The 18,246-nt window shown below is 31.2% G+C and overlaps 4 protein-coding genes across 16 annotated transcripts; 2 read left to right on the top strand and 2 right to left on the bottom strand.

Moving 5' to 3' along the window:
• The first annotated feature begins 55 nt into the window (after positions 1 to 55).
• Positions 56 to 4,945, top strand: Mgat4a (alpha-1,3-mannosyl-glycoprotein 4-beta-N-acetylglucosaminyltransferase a). 10 transcript variants are annotated; one of them, XR_013079779.1, is made up of 11 exons: positions 56 to 102; positions 1,286 to 1,857; positions 1,929 to 1,975; positions 2,245 to 2,555; positions 2,634 to 2,764; positions 2,851 to 2,958; positions 3,043 to 3,236; positions 3,302 to 3,438; positions 3,725 to 3,840; positions 3,944 to 4,284; positions 4,433 to 4,945. XR_013079779.1 is itself a non-coding variant. In XM_076765997.1 (11 exons), exons 1-10 carry the CDS (start codon positions 99 to 101, stop codon positions 3,971 to 3,973), a joined length of 1,650 nt encoding a protein of 549 aa, XP_076622112.1. In that variant the 5' UTR covers positions 56 to 98; the 3' UTR covers positions 3,974 to 3,985; positions 4,060 to 4,945. The 10 variants fall into 10 exon arrangements, 9 of the variants coding, with proteins under 9 accessions (XP_076622112.1, XP_076622113.1, XP_076622111.1 ...); XM_076765997.1 differs by having other exon boundaries at positions 3,944 to 3,985; positions 4,060 to 4,945; XM_076765998.1 differs by having other exon boundaries at positions 3,944 to 3,985; positions 4,091 to 4,945.
• Cyp303a1 (Probable cytochrome P450 303a1) lies at positions 4,840 to 9,388 on the bottom strand. The gene is made up of 10 exons (XM_076765995.1): positions 9,258 to 9,388; positions 8,133 to 8,218; positions 7,665 to 7,916; positions 7,029 to 7,482; positions 6,623 to 6,803; positions 6,418 to 6,526; positions 6,165 to 6,345; positions 5,768 to 5,885; positions 5,530 to 5,668; positions 4,840 to 5,355 (listed from the first exon to the last, which is right to left on the bottom strand). Exons 2-10 carry the CDS (start codon positions 8,215 to 8,217, stop codon positions 5,171 to 5,173), a joined length of 1,704 nt encoding a protein of 567 aa, XP_076622110.1. The 5' UTR covers position 8,218; positions 9,258 to 9,388; the 3' UTR covers positions 4,840 to 5,170.
• On the bottom strand, positions 9,258 to 13,510 carry LOC143342297 (ribosome assembly protein METTL17, mitochondrial). 3 transcript variants are annotated; one of them, XM_076766006.1, is made up of 10 exons: positions 13,137 to 13,272; positions 12,850 to 13,003; positions 11,750 to 12,137; positions 11,516 to 11,675; positions 11,290 to 11,433; positions 11,143 to 11,214; positions 10,940 to 11,075; positions 10,704 to 10,842; positions 10,533 to 10,631; positions 9,258 to 9,388 (listed from the first exon to the last, which is right to left on the bottom strand). In XM_076766006.1, the coding sequence occupies exons 1-9, from the start codon at positions 13,179 to 13,181 to the stop codon at positions 10,541 to 10,543; spliced, it is 1,329 nt and encodes a 442-aa protein (XP_076622121.1). In that variant the 5' UTR covers positions 13,182 to 13,272; the 3' UTR covers positions 9,258 to 9,388; positions 10,533 to 10,540. The 3 variants fall into 3 exon arrangements, with proteins under 3 accessions (XP_076622121.1, XP_076622122.1, XP_076622123.1); XM_076766007.1 differs by lacking the exon at positions 9,258 to 9,388 and adding an exon at positions 13,387 to 13,510 and having other exon boundaries at positions 10,423 to 10,631; positions 13,137 to 13,240; XM_076766008.1 differs by lacking the exons at positions 9,258 to 9,388; positions 10,533 to 10,631 and having other exon boundaries at positions 10,705 to 10,842; positions 10,940 to 11,059.
• On the top strand, positions 13,486 to 17,971 carry LOC143342294 (solute carrier family 53 member 1). Of its 2 annotated transcripts, none has more exons than XM_076765994.1 (11): positions 13,486 to 13,619; positions 13,768 to 13,997; positions 14,069 to 14,328; positions 14,396 to 14,657; positions 14,733 to 14,908; positions 14,992 to 15,093; positions 15,225 to 15,462; positions 15,529 to 15,723; positions 15,796 to 15,965; positions 16,047 to 16,180; positions 17,339 to 17,971. In XM_076765994.1, the coding sequence occupies exons 2-11, from the start codon at positions 13,847 to 13,849 to the stop codon at positions 17,580 to 17,582; spliced, it is 1,932 nt and encodes a 643-aa protein (XP_076622109.1). In that variant the 5' UTR covers positions 13,486 to 13,619; positions 13,768 to 13,846; the 3' UTR covers positions 17,583 to 17,971. The 2 variants fall into 2 exon arrangements, with proteins under 2 accessions (XP_076622109.1, XP_076622107.1); XM_076765992.1 differs by having other exon boundaries at positions 13,490 to 13,619; positions 13,844 to 13,997; positions 17,339 to 17,970.
• Positions 17,972 to 18,246: the final 275 nt, after the last annotated feature.

The raw sequence follows: 18,246 nt of genomic DNA on the forward strand, positions 1-18,246 counted from the left end.
TTTTCAGTCTTACATCATTACTATTATACCCTACATAGTTTTATCACGGGGAATTATTTGAAGTCAATGTCTAACTAGTTAATTAAGCATAATGCAATATGCGTAAGATAATTTGTACTTTACCTTGTACCTAAAATATGATTTTATTTTTCCATCATTTTCAAAAAATATCATAGAGAAACACCTATTTAAAATATTTACCTTTCTTTACTAATCTAAATTGAAATGTACGAGCATCGCCATCGTTGATACTACTAAAGTTTAGTTTGGTAATAGAATAGGTTATGTTGCATTACGTGTATAGAATTCGACATAATAAAGTACTTCAAGAATTTTAACACCTTTCATACGTATATATATATATATATATATATGTTCATACATACAATTGATCTATGTCAGGAACATGATGAAAAAGTCGAGTGTTATCTTGTAAAATGAATCGGATCAAATTCAATCGACCCTTAGCAATTTCGAGTAAGAAAATTATTCTTTTCGAAAACGTTAAATATTCGTCGAGACAAGGATTTAACGAAACAAAGATACAATTTTAGAATCTAGAGTCAACAGAGTATCAAAAAGGTACGATAAGTATCGATAAGGAAAAAACAATTTTCGTATTTCATTGAATAAAACATTTAAAATACACATCTTGTAATCGATAATGATATTCATCAAATCTAATACGTTGTATCAGTTTAGCCTTGACGTTGTTTGAAGAACTCAACACGGTGCGATTTCTTATGGTAAATTGAATCGATTTTCCTACAGACAAAACATTGAACACCATAGCAAATGTAGTTTTATGATACTTCTCTCTTATCACCACGTGCAACGATATGTTCCTTTAAATGTGAATACATGTAGATTTTAAAAATTATTTTCTATAGTATCTTTTCTAAAAATTGATATTCTGTAAACGATATCGCAATTAAAATTAACATTCAATTTTGAATAGTTACTTGTTTGTATATGTTGCTTTACCATTTATCTAAAATTATAAATATTAATTTTCATTGAACTATATTCTTACCAATGAGCTTCCATTTTACTTGTTTGCCTTTTTCAACCTGAACGCATTTTTAGTTTATAATTTGTGAAATGTATTGTTTGCACACCGAATCATGTATGTATTATTTGATGTGATCTGTAAACACAAATTTTTATTATGGTAGTAAATCTTTGTAATACGAATATTGATTTCTAAAATTAAACCATATTTTAGGTTTCCCATACTGTGAACCAATAATGTGATAATATTGAAAACTTACATTTTTTCCACAAGATTATGAATATAATCATGTAGAGTTCACTGTAAGGAAGATGACGCCTCATTTTGTAGCTTTGACTCCTGTACGAAGACGATGTTTGATCATACTCTCTGTAGTATTAGTACCATGCGCCATTTTAAATCTTCTATCACCTTCAGACTTAAATGAAGAAACAATTTTACAAAATAGCATTGCAGAATTGCAAGCTAAATTGGAACATTTACATGCTAAATATGTTACAAGCCAGGAGGAAATAAACCTGTTATCGCATCAGTTATTACAATTGATAGAGAACAATCATATTTTACCAGATCTTCAATTTCTATTTAACAATGCTACAACAAACGTGACCAGTATAAAGCTACCATCTATATATAATTTTCTTCCACATTTTCTGAACGATCCTAATAGCTTACGGCCAGCATTTATCCAAAGTAAAGGACGCACTGGTATCAGTGTAGTGCTAGGTGTACCAACAGTCAAAAGAGAAGTGCAGAGCTATTTAATGGCAACGCTTAAGAATTTACTGGATCGTATGAATCCTGTAGAAACAGCAGATACTTTGATCATTGTCTTAGTTGCAGAAGTAAGTATGTTATAACTTTATATCACAATTGCTCTGAGAACTTTTATTACAATTATTTATAATTTTTACAGACAGATTTGGAATATGTGGCATATGTTGCAAAGCAAATTGAAGTTCAGTAAGTTTGTGTTTAAAAATGAACTAGACAATTATTGGTTGTATTTGTTTCATGTTTTCTCTTTTTTATACTTAACTGCACTTTTTTTTTTAAACTTATAACACATAATGACATTGTACATTGAATTTGTAACTTTTATGGATTCAAATTATCATTAATTTGTTAATTATTGATAAAGATATAAATAAGATTTCAAAAAGATAAAGAGAATAATTTATTGGAGTTTCATGGGAATATTTTATTTCAATATTATAATTCGTTTATTTTAGATTTCCAACTGAGTTTGAAGCTGGTGTGATTGATGTGATATCCCCATCTGCATCTTATTATCCAGATTTATCTAAATTACGTGATACTTTAGGCGACGATCACCAACGAGTTGTTTGGCGATCAAAACAAAATTTAGATTTTGCATTTCTTATGTCGTATGCTCAGACAAAAGGAACATTTTATGTACAACTAGAAGACGACATTTTAGCTAAAAAAAATTTTATAACTACAATGAAATCTTTTGCATTACAAAAAATAGCAACCAAAGAAAACTGGTTTGTCTTGGACTTCTGTCAGTTAGGATTTATCGGTATGATATTATAGATTGTTGTTATAGTAAGTTGCCTCTAAATTTTATTTGATCTTTGTAACGTGCTTTTTAATATAGGAAAATTATTTAAGTGCGCGGAACTGCCATGGTTGATTCAATTCTTTTTAATGTTTCATAATGATAAACCAGTTGATTGGTTACTGGATCACTTGATCTCAACCAAAGTTTGTAGTCTTGACAAAGATAGTGTAAGTATATATATTATCAAAGAAAAATGAGTAAAAGTATATGTACGTACTATACAGAATGTTTAACTATGTTATGTATATTTCAGAAACATTGTAAAATGGCTAAAGCAGAGTTATGGGTTCATTATAAACCTTCTCTTTTTCAACATATAGGGACACATTCTTCGTTAAAGGGGAAAGTACAGAAATTAAAGGTATATTAAGAAAGGAAATTGATTATTTTACATAATTCTGTTCATAATTCGTAACAACAATTATAACAGGAATGTTACATTTAGGATAAACAATTTGGCAAGATAGCATTATTTTATGCACATGAAAATCCAGAAGCGACGGTTGAAACGCAAATTAAACCTTACAAACAATATACATTACAAAAAGCGTACAAAGGGGAGTCATTCTTTTGGGGTCTTTTACCACAACCAGGAGATCATTTAAAATTTAAATTTTTTCATCCTATTTTTATAAAAAGGTATTTTATATAGTCACCTTCAGCAACATGTTAGTAATAATATCATGTTGAATTTTGTTATATAGGTACTTATTCAGAAGTGGAAATCCTGAACATCCATCTGATAGATTTTACAATACAACAGTGGAAGTGTTTTCAGAGATATCTGCTTCTTTAAATAGAAATAGTAATGATATAACTGAGGATGGTTATATTGTTATAGGTATAATATAACGTTGTAAACGTATATTTATTCTGAGCGATCAATTATTGGTGATATACTTGAGATGCGTGTAATTCTTCATATTTTTACAATTGAAAATTAGTTAAGCAAATCTCGTTAGAGACTATATCTCAATTATTAATGTTTATAAATAGTATCAGACTACTATGAACCTGTTTAAGATATCTTACAGAAGAATCACCTAGTTCTTAGTTGGACGTACCGCCAATAATGGATCACCCTTTCTAATTAATAGATTATCATTTACATTCTATGCTCTAATTAGGAAAATTTGATGCACTGGGGATTGCTCAAGGAACGGTAGATAAAAAACTCGGAAGGATATTGGTACTTCGCTTGACTGTACACAGTGAAAGTGAAAATTGGGCTATCTTATCTGAGGTGAAACTTGCTATTAACAAATGTTTTTTACGAATTATTAAAAATTCAATAGAATATTATTTTTATTTATTTAATGAATTCTTCTACTTTTTACATTTAACAGATTCACATAGTTGAAGAGCATCCCAGTTGACCTCCGGAAAAGGTATTGCAACATTTTTTTCGGCACCACTTACAAGGATAAGATATGTAATAAATTAACGACTAAATTATTTTTAGTTTAAGTCTTATGTCACTATGTGTCGAATAGGTTATACATGAAATATTATTCGTTCAATACCGTCCAGTGCAAAGAAATATGTTGATAAAAAAGTGACATTCATCTATGTGATGAATTTAACAATAGATATTTGATTTTTAAAGAAATCAACATTATGATCTGTATTACATGGAACCACATGATATTACGCTCTGTTATTATCAAAATTGTATTCATTTTACGAGGTCAGTGTTAGAACAATTTACTAAACTTTCGACCAGTTTTACCATTTCTCTAATTAATGAAAACAGTACCTGCGTAGTCAGTATATATTATTTCCTTCATTAAGGGTCAAAATACAATTTATAATTTTATGTATTTCTTATAAATTAGCGAAAAAGGAAACTCTTTTTGTGATCTAAAGCACAAGATTATTAATATTAACGAGAGTGCAGTATATTTAACATCGCGATAAAAATAAGTGCCAGACTATTTTAAGAGATATAAGGTTAATGGAACAAACAGAAGATTTATCTTTTCATAAAAAGAAATAAGGGTCATTAAAAAGAAGTATATACGTATTTATAATATGTGTAATAATGTGCAATTTACATACTGTCTGTAATATATTACTATAATATTGAAGATCTGGATTCGGATCTGTGTTAATCTTTAAGAGCAAAATGGTGATATGAAATTTGTATCGTTCTCATATATGTATTATTTATTTCGTATGGCTTCTTATACATATATAAATATATACACAATACATGTATTTTCATATAAAATAAACTATATTTTTCTGAACATTCAGATATAATATATACTTATTTGTAATTGTATGGTATGTATTTCTATGTTTTATGTTTAAAATGGTAATATAAATTAATTTTTATGATTCATGAATTATTTTGTTCTATATATCACTAAACAGAAAAAAGTGGTGTGGTAGTGAACGTGTTAAATAAGGCATTGAAATCAATATCGATTTTTCAAACAACAATAATATGTAACTGTTTCTTTTATAAAAGTTAATTACTGTAGTAAATAATCGTACATACCGTGTAAATATTCAATTAACTAACAGTCTTAGTATTGCATTTTTTGATTCAAGTTATATTGGATCTTTGATTACGTTCTTAAAGAAACCAGCACCTTGAATGGTTTAGGACCAGCTGTAACACCGTCAACGAAGTCTTGTGACGATGGTTTCTTTTCTCCTAACACAGGAGAAAATGTAAACGCTTGTAGCAACGCGGTGGTTATGACAAATATGTTGCTTTTGGCTAACTTTTCTCCTATGCAACGATGTCTCCCTGTTATAGTAAAATGACATTCGTGAGTTACAATTCTCAAATAGTAACACTATTACTCTTTCATTAATAACGGTAAATTATACATATATCACTCTCTGTCACCCCGACTTCTCTTTTTCACATCACACCTATATGTATGAAAGCCTTCTTCCGTAAATAAATAAATATACATACCGATACTAAATGGATAGAACTTTTGCGGTGTAATAATGTTACCGCTTTCGTCGATAAATCTTTCTGGTCGAAAGTCTTCAGGATCACCCCATGATTCGTCCATCAGTATTCTGTTGAAATTCACGATAAGCATCGTATCCTATAACAACATCTATTTGACTATCTTTTTCGGACCTAGGTCAATCAGCTTTTCACGTACTTTACTACTATCTTTAAAGTACAATAAATTAATGCTTACTTTTGGTATTCTGTGACCTAATATAGAAGTATCTTTTAGCGCTCTGTGAGGTACGTTTAACGTTCGTCCCATGAACATTCTCACCGACTCTAAGACAATAGCGTTCATGTATGTCATCCTGGAACAAAATAATATATGAAGCTTAAAGTTATAGATGTTTCAAAGATCGCTTCACTGGCAGTGTATAACTTTAAATTTTATTGTCCTAAAACAGGGCTGACGAACTTCTTACTCGCCACGGGTCGCACGAATTTCATCTTGGATTAATTGAACTCTTATTATGAGAATGTTAGTCACCCCTACGATTTATATTTTTCCTTTTTCTTAATTACAACGAGCCAAACGCGACCCGCCGGCCGCCAGTTCATCACCCCTGTCCTAAAATGTTTAATATTACTTTGTTCTGTCCTCTAGAGTTGGAGGTCTGTCTCGGCCAATCACTCTGTCGATTTCTTCGTGCGCTTTCTTCTGAACATTCGGAAACAAGACTAGATACAGAAAGCAAAAACTGAGTGCTTTCGACGTGGTTTCGGATCCCGCCATGAACAAATCCGTGCAAATGGCAAGTAGCTGAGATTCTGTAATTATAATTGACGTAGACAGAATATTTTATTTTATTTATTAAAAAGTATCAAGTAGAATTTACTTACCTGAAAAGGTTTTACTATAGTTTTTAGATTTGAGAACAGTTAAATATACGTCCATTAAGTCTCTGGGCGATTCTACCGTGAAAGTATTTTTATGTTTATCCAATTCATCCTATAACGATGTCATTTAGTTCTGTGTTTCATTGTTAGCCATCGTTCGTGCATATTAATGTTCGAATCGATAAAATTATCCGAACATCTAGCTCACCTTTAAAAATTTCCAAAGTTGTTGATGGGTTTCCAGGAAGGACTTGTAACCAGACATTTCTGGCGCGATGAATCTCAATATTGGAAAGTGACCGAAGGGCGCACCGATCATGTCGATCTCCTTCAAAAGTTTTGTCAGGATCCATTGTAGGTAATTCAATTCCTCGTCGTCGATATTGTACCTAAGTCAACGAATTATGATACAATTAGGATATATTTTTATCACACCAGGTGTTCTCTATTATTAACAAGAACACTTTATTTACAATATTAAAAAAAATAGTTTAATGATGCATTGGCTTTGTTTCAAATTCTCAAATAGATTTCTCAAATAATTAAATTGAAGAAAATGCATGAAATTCAAGTGAATAAAATGTAACGCAACATAGAATCGGAAGACGAACAACCTTTTACCAGCCATCATCCTCCACAGTGTGTTGAGAACTGTAACACCAAAGGCGTTGTTCATCGGTATAACTATTCCGTTGGAGGATTCGATCATCTTTCTAACTTCTGCGTAGTCATTCGCATTTACGTACATGTCCGAGATTTTTAATTGCTCCTCTTTTGTAACGTATGGATTCGCCATACCCGTTTGATCGAACACGTCGTTGTTATCTTTTTTTATTAACTTGTATATTTGTCCGTCGTCGTATTCGTTATTGTTACAGGATACTTTGGACTTGTTAATACGATTGTTACACTCGTCTTTGATCATTTTTCTAAAGTGTTCGACCAGCCATTGAGCCTCTTCTTCTATTATCGTGGCCATGCTCTCCCGACCGAACCCAAACTCACGGAGTTGCTTCAGTACGAATCTTCTCTGCTCGGTCCACAAATCCCCGTCAACGACAATCAAACCTTAAATCGAACAGACAACATTTGTCAATAACTGACAATGTAGAGTTATTAAAGACAAGATATTTTTCTATCTTCTGCCTCTTTCAGTAGTAAACACTCGTTCATACTTGAATAAAGAATACGGAAACAGCCTTATCTGGATAAAAATGGCACAGACGAAGAAAAGCAAAGTGCGAATTTACCTTTCCTAGAACCAAAAGTTCTTGTCTCGTAGACGGGACCAATCGGTCTTCCGTCGCAAGCTTCATCGCTAAGCATCGTCCGGATGCTTTCATGGTCGTTCAACACTACGATGCGATCCGTGCCGATTTTCAGACCAACCACTGGTCCGTATTTCTTGCACAGAACGGAACAGGTTTTGAACAAGTAACCAGTTTTCTGGCGAAGACGAGCAACTTCCACGGCAGAGCCCAAAATCGGCCACCATTTCGGACCTACAACATCCGGTTGTGAAGAAATTACGCTTATATTCGCTTCTAAGATATTTCTTACCGGAATAGTAATAATAATAAAAATAGTAATATTCCAGTTTGTAAGGTGAATGTAGAATTTTGCAAAGGACTGTTAGTAAAAGTTGTTTAATTGCACGAATAAAGTTACGAATGCATTACTTTTTCAAATATATTCATATGAAATGAAATTTGTCGTACCTGGAGGATATCCTTTTGGTTTTCTCGATCCCAGATATAATAACAGCAATAGTAATGTTATCAACAATATCACCGTGTAGAACATGCTGCGAATACAAAGAAAAGCAGTGTCGATTATATCTAATAGTTAGGTCAGGGATCTTGATTTCTTTTTCATTTATCTGGATAAAGGAAACTATAATCGAGTTCACGGCATCCATCCAGAAGCCATGAACTTGAGTATAAACTGAGGCCGCGAAAGCCTTAAATATCGTAATTATAATAAACGTGTATCAAAGCTTTTAATAATAATAAAGTAATATAGTTTTCAGTATAATAATATACGCGTAGAACTCATTTTTATATCAACTTCTGAAGTGACAATAACATATTGAAGTTTATCGTGTAAGCTGGCTTATGCCATTTCAGAGCTCGGCTAACCGGTGGAAAAAGCATACTCGTGTTCGTTCTAAAATAGTTAAAAATTGGATGACCATGAAGAAGCAATAATTCGCGAGAAGAATATAGTCGCCCTTTGAATATTTTGGGAGGAGGCGCGTGCCCGATCTCCACGCACTTGAGAAAGAAAGTGAAATATTCAGGCACAGGAGAGAAAGTCGCATACGAAAGAACCGGGACAAGCACTCTCTTCTATTATTTCATAACTTCTTGCATAACCGACAGACATTTTAATGAATTTATTATTTTTAAAGAGCATTATCCTCCCCCATCGATACATTTTAATTTATTATAAATTTTGAACGACTTTACATTCGTTCTTTACATTCGTTTCACAATCGTGTCAAATATACATACTAATTAAGTTCAAATGCTTTTATTTAAGGACGAATCATTTTCATTATTTTTATATCAACGATTTCTAATATAAGCGCGAAAATAAATTTTTTTTTAAATTTCAAAATCATCTCTCGCGATATACTTTTCGCGAGATTAAAAATTTATACTAAATTTAATAGTTAACAAATTTATTTAAGTACGTTAATTTAATACAGATTTTTTCAAACTGTGGCCTGCGAATATATTAATGGGGAGCCCGTGACCTTTTAAAATAAACAAGAGTATATTATGTAGTAAAATGAAATAGTCTTTACGGCACTTATAATCGAACCCTTGAATTAATCTTACCTTGTATCTGGAGAAATCTCCTCTGTTGTATAAGCAAAACTGATCGTGGACCAGTCTGCACACAGCTCTTAAATACCCTTCTTCGTCTCTGTCGCTCTTTTATTTTGCAGGCAAAAGTTGTTGAGTAAGAGCTGTAAAATGTTACCCAATTTAAATGCATTGACAGTTTCGCCGATATTACACGCGTGTCATCGACGGAGCACAACTTTAATATTTATTTATTTGTTAAATAATTGGTAATCTTTTGATATAGAAGAGATGACATAAAATAAGAAAAAAAATGCTGCAATATAGTAATTAATAACTCTAATTAAAACTAATTATTCTTATAACAGAGAGTACAAAGGATCTAATAGATCGATGTCGTTACAGTCCTTATCGTTGATACACATTCGGGTGATTATCCATCAACATATGATAGTGTTCCATAAAAAATAACAAGGAAAATCCAAGATTTCTAATTAGTAAAATAACAGAATACGAAACATAGCTGTTAATTATTTTATATAGAAATAATAAGTTAACAATGATTTTACGTTTCTCAAGAATTATTAAACGTAACTGTGAGAGAAAAAATTCGTATCGAACGTGTTCAATGATAATGGAAAGACAATTCAAGTAAAACGATCTGATAAATGAACAGTGTATAAAAATTCTAACGGTAGAGATGTTCTCAAAGTGACGAAATACACGAATAATGAACCAAAAAGAGCTTTCTCTACTATACAAAACGAGTCACTTAAATCGATTTCCTTGCATAACTTTGAAATTCTTGATTATATTAAAATGTGTTCCAAATAAAAGTTCTATGGTTTAAAATAAGACGAAAATCAAGAATACCAATTTGTTGATGGAGGTTTCATTAAAAAGTTATTAACGTTTAAAGTTCCGCCCGTACTGAATTTTTTTCTCGAAAATGCGCAAGATTTCGGGGGTATGTCTATTCACCAAAAATGATTGTAATTGACCCCCGCAACCGAAAATAATTTTTCCAAAACGATTTGAAATTTATTTTTTCCGTCGAAAAATTTCACACCTTCTCGAATTTTTTTCTAGAAAGTGGATAGGATTTAGAATCCTCTAGAATCCCTCTTTAAATTTTTCCCAGGGGTGGCCGAACACCCTGTATATACATATATTGCTATTTTCTCTAAAGACAAATTTAATACACGCATGTACATTAATTTCAAATTAAAGACGGTAGGTAAAAAATTATACATTTTTATAAAATCATATTATTAATATAGATTTATTCAATTAATAACGAATATATACTTATTATATTATTTCGTTTCTTTGGTGCATTCTGCCTCCTCTATTTTAAAAGGTAAACGATCGCCCCATTCGCTCGATCTTGCGCAACGATATGTATTTCTAAAAATATAAAAGATAAATTAATTGTAAGAAATCATACAATATTATATTTAACACTTGAAAAATACAAACAGTCCATTTTTCCATGTAGTAAAAATTTCCTCTCGTAGTTTGCCTGAAGTCGTGCACATGCGACATATAACGTGTTTAGAACGTCTCAATACTGGTTTGACAATTCGTGGCCATTCACAGGCATCTTTTAGACGTTCACCTGCAATCGAAATTTGTACAAAAGTTCATTTAAACATATAATATAAGTTACTGTTTATCTTTCATTATTAGATAATAATCACATCTGGCTTCTATACCTTTCTTTAATACCACGTACGAATACCATTCGTTTTTGTATGCAGACTTTTTAAAGATAGGTAATGTCTGATAAATAATTTTAAATTTGCAAGTACTGTCATCCATATATGCAGGACATGCTAGGTCGTGTGGGCACTGAAATAAATGTACAACTTCATATTTCCAAGAAGATAATTGACATACCAAGGTATCAAATACTTACAGGTGAAAACACATGCACATTGGATGTATTCTTGCTGTAACTAAGTATGAAATCTCGAGCTTCGTTTACTATCTTGTTTAAGACAAACAAACCAATTAAATGTACTAGCTAAAGCAACTAACTTAATCTTAAAAGAACAACACTCACTTTAAATCCTGCCTTTGTACCTAGTTCCACAAAAATTAAATAATTTTCAGTTTTTTGCCAAAGTTTTAGAATTACTTCAAGACGAGATTTTTGATTTGGTAATTCTAATAACGAATATGCACTTACTACAATATCATAAGTCGGCTACACAATAATATAAAAAAATATACTTGAATTAATCCTTAAAATGTAGAAAATTTTACTATAAAATAAGACATATTCTTACAGTTGGTGATGCAGGTAAAAATTGTCGATAATAAATGTGTTGTGGAAGAACTTGTGGCGTAGCTTTTTTTATAAGATACTCGGACAAATCATTCATATCCGCAGAAGCATCGATACAATAATATTCTTTAATGGACTTAAACCAAAATTGAGATGCTACCCTGAGCAAAATTAAATTTATATTTCTACTATTTTCATTGTGACAGTATACTATATGGTTTTGTGCATATCTTACCACATAACTGTCCCAATACCAGAACCATAATCGAGCAATGATTTAGGTACAAAATTTGAATCCCCAGTGTTAATTTCATTAAAAATTTTATACAGTACACTATACTCAGGCATGCTTCTGCCAATTAAATATGATAAACATGTATATTTGTCATACTGAATTGGTACCCAATTATAAACCATTTGTTTTAAAAGCTGTTTGGTCTTTGGATTGTTCAATAGATCTTCTTCTTCTTCAATTGTTTCTTTTGTCTCTTCTTCAATGAATGCTTGAATTTTGGCTAATTTTGATTGAATATCTCTATTTTCTAATGGAGCTTGACGACCATACAGATGCAATGCCAATTTTTGTCCACTTGCATAAATTGACTTCTCTGATATTCTTTCATCTATATACATAAAAACAGATTTAATATAACATTTTAAAATAAAAGGACAAACTGTAACATACAAATTCTTCATTCAAAAGGGAAGGTTTTTCATCATTTTGCAAACTGTGGCTTCATTTTTATATGAGTGCATGCATGTAATGAAGTTCAATTAAATGGAATTCAATAAGTTTGTCATTAAAAAAGTAAAGCATGGTGAAAGTAATGTGATAGTGTGAGGTCGATTAATAATTAGGTATATATAACATTATAACAAAAGAGGTAGGATACTGAACTTGAAAAAATTCAAAAATTTTTGGAATCTATATCAAAAAAGCTCTAAACAGTCGTTAATTCAAATGGATATGTTACAAAATGTTGATTATTTAATTCCGTTTACTTTGTAAAATTATTAAGAAATTTTTTTTTTGTTACAATTATGTATTAATATTAAAAATATATGTTTGTTTCAACAGTTTATTAATTTCATTCTAATGGCATGTATATCATCCCTTTCTCTATATATTCATTAATTAATATAGTATATAATGTATCGCATACTAAAATTACATAACAGTGTTCGGCGTGTATTGTAAATAGGACGACCGCACGTGCATGCACTCATGCATAAAAACCACGTGTCAATGCATTCCTAACATTCTAAAATACTTTACTGTATAATGAACATACGAAAGTTTTATCGTAATTAACTATAAATATATTTTCTTCTTACCTGTTAAAACTATTTTAATTACATTTAATAACCAAGGAGGTTGCTGCACTTGTCTAGGCTTTATTATACCTGGATGATTTCTGTGTTTGAGTTCATTGTTTAACAATAATTCATTTATATTATCTGCGACTTTCATTTTTTCTTTCGTCGAATACTGGTTAAAAAATAAAATAAAAAAGAAGTAATTAGGTATATTCAAATTTTTAAATTAAAATGGTTATCAACTGATATTTTCTGCTACTTAATAAATTTTCATTAATAATATGAATGTAAATTCTATTAATTACCCATCGCATTTGCCTATGTGCCATGAAAGTTAATTTCATTGTCATGATTAACAACCTTGTTATTGTTTATTAACTCTTTTCAACAAAGAAATTTGATGCAAAATCTAGACAGACCAATAGAAGAAAGATATTAATCATATATATTTAAAATTACAACGATAAGAATTAGAATCAAATTGCACAGTTGTAAAATATAGGTACTATATATATAACGTTTAATAACGATATTGGGAGTACAATATCGCATAACCTTAATAAAATTGATGCAGGTAATATTTATCGTATGTTAGGTTGTCTTCCCAAAATAATTCGTCATGATTTTTGTTGACAACCTATTGGTACTGATGCTCGCGCCTTAGAATATTTTTTCTAATACGGACACTACAATTGCCGAGTGATTTAAATCACGGAGAAATGAAATTTGCAGAGCACTTGAGTGCTCACATCACACCAGAATGGAGGAAACAATATATAAATTACGAGGTAAAATGAAAATATTGACTTTATCAATGTCAAATCTTACTAGACCCATACAATTGTTTAACAATATTTGTAAAATTACAGTTTAAACGCTTTTTTAAGGATAACAAGGATAATTTAATTTGATACATTATCAATTTAGATATTTTAGAAATCTGTAACAAATATTAATATATTTTTTTTAACAATATAAGAAATTGGTTTGTATCAACAACAATTTTATGTAGGAAATGAAAGCACTGCTTTATGCAGCAGTCGAGCAGGCACCAGCAGCAGATATTACAGAATCACATATATTGGAACGTTATTTTAATAAATTTGATGAGAAATTTTTTCATTACTGTGATAAGGAGTTGGCAAAAATAAATACATTTTATTCAGGTATATTTAATTTTTCATAATAACTTTGACTTATATTTGAAAGTTTATTAACGCATTGTTTATTCCTTCAGAAAAACTAGCAGAAGCTACACGTAGGTTTGCAACTCTAAATAATGAATTAAGTGAAATTTTATCAGTTTCTGAAGATAAACAAGGAAGCCATAAAACCCGTTATCGTAATAATATCCTACACAAGAAACCAGTTTCAGCACGTAAACTCCAAGAATTAAAATTAGCTTTTTCTGAATTTTATCTTTTTCTCATTTTACTCCAGAACTATCAGAATCTTAATTTCACTGGATTTAGGAAAATATTAAAAAAGCATGATAAAGTATGTATGCACATGTATACAACTTTAGATTTACGTTAATTAATATAAAATTAATATATTGTTTTAGCTTTTAAACATAGATCTTGGAACAAAATGGAAAGCAGAACACGTGGACACAGCATTATTTCACACGCACAAAGATATAGACAGGCTAATTGCGGAAACAGAAGCATTGGTTACCCGGGATTTAGAACATGGAGACAGACAACGTGCTATGAAACGTTTGAGAGTCCCTCCGCTCGGAGAACAACTTTCCCCATGGATTACATTTAAAGTGGGAATTTTTTCTGGAGCTTTCATTGTACTTCTTATAACAGTAATACTTTCTGGTAAATAGCCATTTGGTATACACAGTATAAAATATTTTCAATTATTCTGTTATAATTAAGTATCACATTTAATAGGTGTTTGGTATAGAGATAACAATAATTGGCGAGTTTTATGTAGATTGTATCGTGGGCCACTACTTATGATTCAGTTTCTTTTTCTTATGGGTATAAATGTCTATGGTTGGAGATCTTCTGGTGTAAATCACGTTTTAATATTCGAACTTGATCCCCGAAATCATTTATCAGAGCAGGTTGTATAATGATACGACAAACAACCTGTTGATATATCATGATCTTGATGTGGTATGATTACTAATGACTCATATATTTTTAGCATATAATTGAAATGGCAAGCGTGTTTGGATTAGTTTGGTCTTTATCAATTTTGGGTTTCTTGTACAGCGAAATACTAGGAATACCGCCGTTTGTTCAACCTGTAAGTAATACGTTATGCAATTACTCTTTGTTATAATTTGTACACATTCGTGTAATTAAGCGATAAAAGCATAATGATTATAATAACAATAAAATTATTAAGGTTTAAGTAAATGCAATCATTTCTTGCAGATGTTGTTATACGCATTATTGGCATTATTTTTATTTAATCCAACAAAGACGTTAAGACACGAAGCTAGATTTTGGGCACTTCGTGTAATAAGCAGAATATTTTGTGCCCCATTCTTTTACGTCGGATTTGCTGATTTCTGGCTCGCCGATCAGCTAAATTCCCTCCACACTGTTTTCTTAGATTTCCAATATTTTGTTTGCTTCTATGTGCAAAATTCTTCATGGACCGACGTAACTGGTTAGTAATTGATCGTTTTACGTTATATTAAAAATTATTAAAACCTAATAATTATATTCACAATAGATGCAGAAACTTGTATAATGCGCGAATTGTCGATGAGACCTTTCGTGGCTTGTTTACCAGCGTGGTTTCGATTCGCACAATGTTTGCGACGATACCGAGACACGAAAGAAGCTTTCCCGCATCTTATAAATGCAGCGAAGTATGCTACTAGCTTCTTTGTTGTTGTCTTTTCATACCTACATTTAACTAATTCTAGTAAGTTTTCTAATAGTTGTTAGTATAATGTAGGAATTAAAGAAAGTCGTAAAGGTACATGTCTCTTTGCAGACGATAATGAAATATCTGCTGAAAATCCTTATTTTTATTTATGGATAACTGCAAGTATAATAAGTTCTTGTTTCGCGTACACGTGGGACGTGAAATTGGACTGGGGTCTATTCGATAGTAATGCAGGAGAAAACAAATTTCTTAGAGAAGAAATAGTTTATTCTTCTCCGGTGAGTTCGATTGTATTTGTACAGATTGAAATTGCGATTTTATATTATCGTTCGTGCTGTAATATTTGCATTGTGTTGTAGTACTATTATTACTTTGCAATAATTGAGGATTTCATACTTCGTTTTGGTTGGGCATTTTCTTTATCCCTCACTGAAATGGGATACGTACATGCAGACTTAATGGTTTCCATAGTTGCGCCGTTAGAAGTATTCAGGTAAGTGAAAAGTTGCTGCTATCAGTAACAAATATGCATTTGATAGAAACCATTATTTTGCTTATGTATAATATCCAACATCTACAGAATATTTTATATTGCACAATCTTGTGTATTAGTGTATTATTTTCAGCAAAGCTTAATATGTACATATTGTTGTTTGCATGATATTTGAGATCATTTGTCATTTAAATTATGCAGGACCTACTTAAAAAATAATGTTTGCAGAGTGGAACTAATAAATTTTAATAAACGAAACTATGTAAAAAAAAGTTTTATTATTTATTTTATTTATTCCTTCATACAATTGTATAAGTCGAACACATTTCATATTTTCTTTTTTAATTTATCTATTTTATTTCTATTCGTAATCTTACTGTTAGTCGCATTAACAGTATACCATACCGTATCGAGAATCAGAATCAGATCACTATACCGTGATCGAGAATCGACCTAATTTACGATAAAAATTCGACTTACTAATCAGTTGATAGAAGGTACATATGGAATTACTTTCGCCTGGAAAATGAACACCTATACAACATAGGTAAATTTCGAGCAGTTCGGGATATCTTCATAGGGCTTTACAGACAGAATGAAGACAATGAATCAAAGGCAGTTACGCATCTTATGGATAGTACAAATGACGAAGATGACGAGCTGAAGAAATTCCATGATGGTTGAAATTAACATCTTGTAATTGCGATTTTTACTTTTGAATTTTTAATTGTTTATAATATATTCATAAACACAGTACACATTCATTTACCTAATCAAACTAACCATCTTATCTTTTCTTTGAATTGCATACTGACCTGCACGTTTGGTATGTTAAGTTCTCGATTGACGGCATAGTTGGATTAAAATCAACTGACCTTAAAAGCAATATTTCTGTCTCTGATTACACCAAAAATGATTTATATTTTTATGCTACGCTAATGTACTTGTTTAAGAAGTAGGAAGCTTGTGCATGGCAAGGATGAGCCTTCGCTATTCTTACGGTCAATTGATTTTGATCCAAGTTGGTTCGTTTGATATGTACGTTCGAACGTTTTTTTTTTATTTTTGTTCGATCTAAACTTATTGCACATATACATGTACAACAGGTATCGATCAGTTGTATAGATCATGAAGTAATCAATGCTCCTTCTGTAACAGGAGATTCATATGGAACTTTTTCCGTTTGGAAAATGAGCACCTAAACAATTGTGGCAAATTCAGAGCGGTCAGAGACATATCTGTTGCACCGGTTGATTGTTCCGATCAAACTCATATATTAAGGATGATGGATGCAACGGATGGCGTGGTGAATCGAAAGAGAAAACAAAAGTTCGCGGAGAAAAATAAACTACCACGTGGACTTTCCAAAGGCGAATCCTTGATTTGTGATCTCAATACTTAAACAACAGAATAAATTAATCCATGACCAAGAACTCGATTACAAATGACGATTCATGCAACATGGGCGTTAATAACCGGCCGCAGTATCGAAAAATAATGAAAACGAATACCTTTACTGCTAGCCGTTAAAGCACAAAAATATATCGAAGAGATCCTATAAATTGTATTAAACGTAGAAAATGTATACGTAGTATGAATGTTGCATAACATTGTTGTAAGACATTAATAGTTACGTTTATAATTTCGGCGCAACCTCTATTTAAGTAACTAGCGATTATTCGCAGGCACAAAGGATTGAAAATCATTTTCCAATCGTTCGAAACGCTCGACCGATAGATCAACGTAAGAAATTCGAAGAAACGTCAATGAACACGTTTAAAAAACGAATACAAATTTCTTTTAAGCGTACAAAATGTTGACCAGAAATTGTTAAGAATAAAGTATTTTAATGTTTTCAATAAAATTCTTTCCACTCCTTTTCTTTATCGATTATTCTATTTATATCAAACTACCACACAGGGTGTTCGGCCACCCCTGGGAAGAATTTTAATGGGAGATTCTAGAGGCCAAAATAAGATGAAAATCAAGAATGCCAATTTGTTGATTGAGGCTTCGTTAAAAAGTTATTAACGTTTAAAGTTCCGCCTGTAGAACGGCAACCTGTG

This window comes from Colletes latitarsis, chromosome 6, assembly GCF_051014445.1.
Source record: "Colletes latitarsis isolate SP2378_abdomen chromosome 6, iyColLati1, whole genome shotgun sequence".
Lineage (NCBI taxonomy): Eukaryota > Metazoa > Arthropoda > Insecta > Hymenoptera > Colletidae > Colletes > Colletes latitarsis.

Bases quoted from the DNA above. Each gene is read 5' to 3' on its own strand.
- Cyp303a1 (XM_076765995.1), bottom strand. From the start codon at position 8,217: ATGTTCTACACGGTGATATTGTTGATAACATTACTATTGCTGTTATTA. The intron at 6,527-6,622 runs GTGAGCTAGATG...ACATCGTTATAG, and splicing joins AACTTTGGAAATTTTTAAAG to GATGAATTGGATAAACATAA. The intron at 5,356-5,529 runs GTATGTATATTT...TTACTATAACAG, and splicing joins GTTCTATCCATTTAGTATCG to GGAGACATCGTTGCATAGGA.
- LOC143342294 (XM_076765992.1), top strand. From the start codon at position 13,551: ATGAAATTTGCAGAGCACTTGAGTGCTCACATCACACCAGAATGGAGG. The intron at 13,620-13,843 runs GTAAAATGAAAA...AATTTTATGTAG, and splicing joins AACAATATATAAATTACGAG to GAAATGAAAGCACTGCTTTA. The intron at 15,463-15,528 runs GTTAGTAATTGA...TATTCACAATAG, and splicing joins TTCATGGACCGACGTAACTG to ATGCAGAAACTTGTATAATG.
- Mgat4a (XM_076765996.1), top strand. The intron at 2,556-2,633 runs GTATGATATTAT...TTTTTAATATAG, and splicing joins CTGTCAGTTAGGATTTATCG to GAAAATTATTTAAGTGCGCG. The intron at 3,237-3,301 runs GTATTTTATATA...TTTGTTATATAG, and splicing joins CATCCTATTTTTATAAAAAG to GTACTTATTCAGAAGTGGAA.
- LOC143342297 (XM_076766006.1), bottom strand. From the start codon at position 13,181: ATGACAATGAAATTAACTTTCATGGCACATAGGCAAATGCGATGG. The intron at 11,676-11,749 runs GTAAGATATGCA...AATTTTGCTCAG, and splicing joins GGTATTGGGACAGTTATGTG to GGTAGCATCTCAATTTTGGT. The intron at 10,632-10,703 runs GTTTGTATTTTT...TTATATTTTTAG, and splicing joins ACTACATGGAAAAATGGACT to AAATACATATCGTTGCGCAA.